Genomic DNA, 4,535 nt, shown 5'->3' on the forward strand with positions numbered 1-4,535 from the left:
TTCGAGTGAGTGTTTCTTTCTGGAACTTAGATGACCAGTTGAGGAGTAAAAGCGCGAGACACGATCGAACAGCTTTTCACGTCTTGATTCACAGAAAACAGCTTGAAAAATATTTCTGTTCACATTTTATTCTGTAGCCCTTTCTTTAAAACAGTGTCTGTCATCCAAAGTGAAAACATACATGTATGTGGTAACATATTAAGTTAAAATCCTGAATAAAATATATCCAGACTAGATCAATAAAAAAACACAAAATCCAGTCTTCAGCTGGAGTTCACTCTCTCTATCTGCACACAAAAACATTACAGCAGTAGTATCTGTTAAGTCTGTTTTTCACTGCTTTTTTAAATTCTTCTAGTTGCAATATCTAAACAAAGCAACAATTAGCAACATAAACTAAAATTAGATGTTTGGTTGCAAGGTGTTAAAATCTCAGTTTGCTATGAAGTATGGCAAAAAGAAATATATAGCGGTGTTTTATTCTACAGGTGTACATATACAGATTAAGCCAATTAAACCTCTAACGTGTGTATAAAAACACATTGATCCATTGGCTGAACAGCTTCTGAGAAAGCAAAGGAGGGAAAAGCTGATGAAAACATGCCTGAGATCTTTAAACTCTCAGTCCAGTTTAATTCCCCTACAAACAACAGAGCATAATGACTGACAATCAGTCAGTGACACACACACACACACACACACACATCCCGATGAGCTAATTAGAGATGGATACGGAGCCATTATCAGCATGTTGATACCATCCAATCCAACAGACATCAAAGTGTTTGTAGATAAAAAGGCAGCCTTGGAAAACACCAAGCGGTAAATATTTAAGAAGAGATCAAACATCACTCAGTTAATAGCTTGGAAGACACTCAGAAATGGTTTCGAAGTTTCAAACTTCTCTCCCCCCCCCTCATCTTTTCCAAGTTAGCCCAAAATGTTTGGGTATTTAATCAAAATGTAAAAAACCGAGGATGAAGTATGAGGTTTTCATTTGCAGATAGAAAGCTCTTACGTGAATAGCATAAAATTAATTTAAAGTAATGTTCGAGGTGATTGCATTCTAGCTCAGAAATAATAATAGTAGTAATGCGATGGTTTAGAATTGAACAATACACAAAAAACAGAATAGCAAGAAACACAAAGAAAAAATTGGATTGTAATTTTGTTTTAATTCATGTGGCATATGATAAGAATAAATAAATAAAGTCTCATACATAGTTTCTCAGATATTTGCTTATAAAAGTGAATGTGATTGCTGATTTGGTGACATACGTTTATGCACAGCTCCTTCTTGATACAACAGCGCACTCTGCTGGCAGTTTTTATGAAGTCCATCTAATTTGATATATTTTACATCTCTTTTTTTTACATTAAATTCTGCGGTATCAATCCAAAAAAAACGAATTTACATCAAACTCTATTTTCGAAATATTTAATCATTTTAGCTAGCAGGGTGGTAACATTAAGAGTCTTTTTAAAAATATCATTTCAGATTGCAATTCCCTTTTCCCCTCAGGGTTTCAATTACCATAATATTTCTAATCAAACACACATTTATGTTGAAAAATCTCTCTCTGTATATGAAGATTGATTTTTACAGAATATCCTTTTATTCCTCAGAGTAATTGCCGCTATAAACTAATGTGGGGAAGTTTAAGCTTTAATGTTTTCTGCTGCTTGGCTCTCATTCCCTCCTTTTGAGCGTTTATTGGCAATAAAGCCACTTTTGGCTTTATTGGCTTTTCTACTGTCAGCAGTAGAAAAGCAAAAGGTAAGCAGATGTTTACTTTTGTTAATAATTTGCATTAAAAGACTGTACAGCATGTTGGAGCTTAAGATTTTTTTTTGTGGAATTGTCAAAAGCCGTACGAGAAAATCTGCAAGAACGTCTGCAAAATCCTTCTATTTAGGATTTTGGTAGAGGCCAGGACCTACCTAATACTTCAGAAAAAAAGATTGATAATAATTTATGTTAATGACTTATAATATAAATATGCATCTGCATGTTTCTTCCACTCATGCAGTCAAGAAGCAGGAGGCCTTAATGGACCAAAAGAGGTTAAAACAGGAATGAAGAAGCGTTGATGTGGTTCGGCAACAGAGTTTTCTTTTGAATACCTAAATCTTCATTTTGTGATTGTAACATTTTGTAAAATCATAAACTTCTAAAGAAAATACAAAAAAAAAAAATCTAATAAATTACCGGTAGTTATAAAACAAACAGTCTCCACTGTATATTATTAAATCTGGGCTTCTAATGAAATGTGTGGAGCTTTTCCTGTAAAAACTCTCCTCAACAGACTAAAGTTCATACTCAATAAGATATTCCGGATATACAGTATCTGATTTGGATCAAATGTGATGAATATCATCGGATCGTCGAGATCATCCACACAGCTGTCGTGAAAAGGCTTCCATGATCTGGTTTAGAGAAATAAAACTCTCCAAGTTTCAATTTCCCAACCATCACCCGAGCAAGAAAGATCACTTTAGTGAGTTTACCGTTTGTTGAAGCTCTCCTGATGCTACTGTATGTGTTTGCATAGAATGCACACGTGGTAAAATATATCCCTGCAGAGAGAAAAAGAAAAAGAAATGATTTGATCAGCTTAAAAAGAAGCTTTGTGACATTACACACATGCTTTTTACTGAATTCTATTCACTTTAGTAACTACATTTATGCCTATGACATTTTACCTAACAATTCTATTCCTAATCCTAAACTTAACCAAAACTTAATTCACATCATACCATAAAATCTATTGAGTACAGCGTAGTAGAAGTGCAAAAAAGTGAGGTTGAGGTCCTCACGTTCTGCAAATGGCCCCGCTTTGATGGTAAAAAGGGTGAAAGTGGTCCTCTAAATGCAATATATACAAGTATACTCCCACGCACAACCCCCCACACACACACAATAATAAGGTTTCTATATTGATTTCATTACCTTTGCCATAAAGTTTCCCATGTTGTCCAGCCAACCATAAATCAAAGTTATTTGTGCAAATGCTGGCAATATTTTCACTGTCAGTGCCGTGGAAAAGCCATCTCTCTTGAATGCTGTTGGTACCCTGAAGCCTCATTAGTTGTTTCGTTTTTCTAAAAGTAAAAAATAAATAAAAACTTTCCTATGTTTGTTTTCAAGCTGGAGGAAAGAAAAAATATAATGCACTTACATTTAAAAGCCTTTCTTACCTGCAATACATTTCCCAGAGGTCCATGTTTTGTATCCTTGTTATTGATACTATGGTCTTATTCAGGAGTCCATTATGTGTGATATAATGAGCCACATCCTGATACTCTGGGGTGCGTTTATCCAGTGGAATCAACTGTGCAACACAAAAGACGTTGAGGTTTAAGGCGTGAGCAGTATAAAGGGTTAAAAATGCATAAATATCATAAATATACTTAATTAAATTAGAGTAAAATTTCTGCATGTCAAAAAATGTAGCCTTGTGAGCTACACCAGCCCATGTGTATGTCACCTATAATGTGACTTAGAAGTTTTCTCAGTTTTTACCTGGTAAGGAGCTGTAGCATCCAAATGTTCCCAGGAAACAGGTGGAGAACAGAAACAGGAACACCTGTGGGAGGAGCAAAGTCTGAACTATAGCCATGGTTTCACTTTCATTTAGTGTAAAATCAAACTGAAATGACAGTGCTGTAGTCAAATGGATCCCAATATCTCACCTATTCTCAAGATTAAAGTTGCGTTGGATTCTTCTTTGTTTCCCTGTGGTGAGGTCCGTCTGTAACATCACTGCATGGAAAAAAAAACACACATTTTCTCTAATTTTCAGTAGCAGCAAAGTAGCAGCTGAGATTAAATGGGTGTTCACACAGACCTGAAAAATCTATTTTGCTCACATAGCTGCCGGCATCTACAACCATAAAGGATTTGTCGTTCAAATAAAATTTCTCTATATCCTCGCTCCTTACACGATTACTGGGATCATCCTGAAGAACAAAAAGAAGACACTGCTATATTGATCAAACAATAACTCTTAAAAAACTAGATAAAAGTTTACCTCAAATCTGTGCCACCTCCCACAATCTGCCTACCAATGCCATGGAGTGTCAGATGTGTCCATATTTTCTTCTTCATTTAGATTGTGCTTACCAACTAAAGCTGAATAAAAAAGATAACTTGCTCTATCTGTCAGTGGTAGAGCAATAGTCTCTCATATGACTATTTAATTTGGCTTTTGAGGTTTTTGCCTCCTGAGCTAAACCACTCTCACTGAGGTAGGCTGGCTGTCCTACACCCAGTTAACTGTGTCAGAGTTTCTATTCAGTTTGGAAACGTCTGGAATTTAATTTAAGTTTAGTCGAGGTCTAGATAAATAGAACAAGAAATTATGTACATTTCTGGGCATTATTTATTTTCCCACCTTTAAAAGCTTCACCCTGTTCTTCCTCTTTTCTGATTTGGTCTCATGGTTTTATGGCGGTTAAATTAACATGTGCAGGGAGAGTCCTAGACAACAACAAAAAAACATGGCTATTTTCTACTTCATTTAGAGCCAACATTG

At 35.4% G+C, this 4,535-nt stretch overlaps 1 protein-coding gene across 1 annotated transcript; it reads right to left on the reverse strand.

Annotated features, from left to right (window-relative positions):
• Positions 1-1,172: 1,172 nt before the first annotated feature.
• On the reverse strand, positions 1,173-4,535 carry LOC114160713 (protein mono-ADP-ribosyltransferase PARP11-like). The gene is made up of 6 exons (XM_028043434.1): positions 3,849-4,535; positions 3,694-3,763; positions 3,524-3,587; positions 3,199-3,332; positions 2,951-3,102; positions 1,173-2,577 (listed from the first exon to the last, which is right to left on the reverse strand). Exons 1-6 carry the CDS (start codon positions 3,892-3,894, stop codon positions 2,375-2,377), a joined length of 669 nt encoding a protein of 222 aa, XP_027899235.1. The 5' UTR covers positions 3,895-4,535; the 3' UTR covers positions 1,173-2,374.

This window comes from Xiphophorus couchianus, chromosome 17 (assembly GCF_001444195.1).
Source record: "Xiphophorus couchianus chromosome 17, X_couchianus-1.0, whole genome shotgun sequence".
Taxonomy (NCBI): Eukaryota; Metazoa; Chordata; class Actinopteri; order Cyprinodontiformes; family Poeciliidae; genus Xiphophorus; species Xiphophorus couchianus.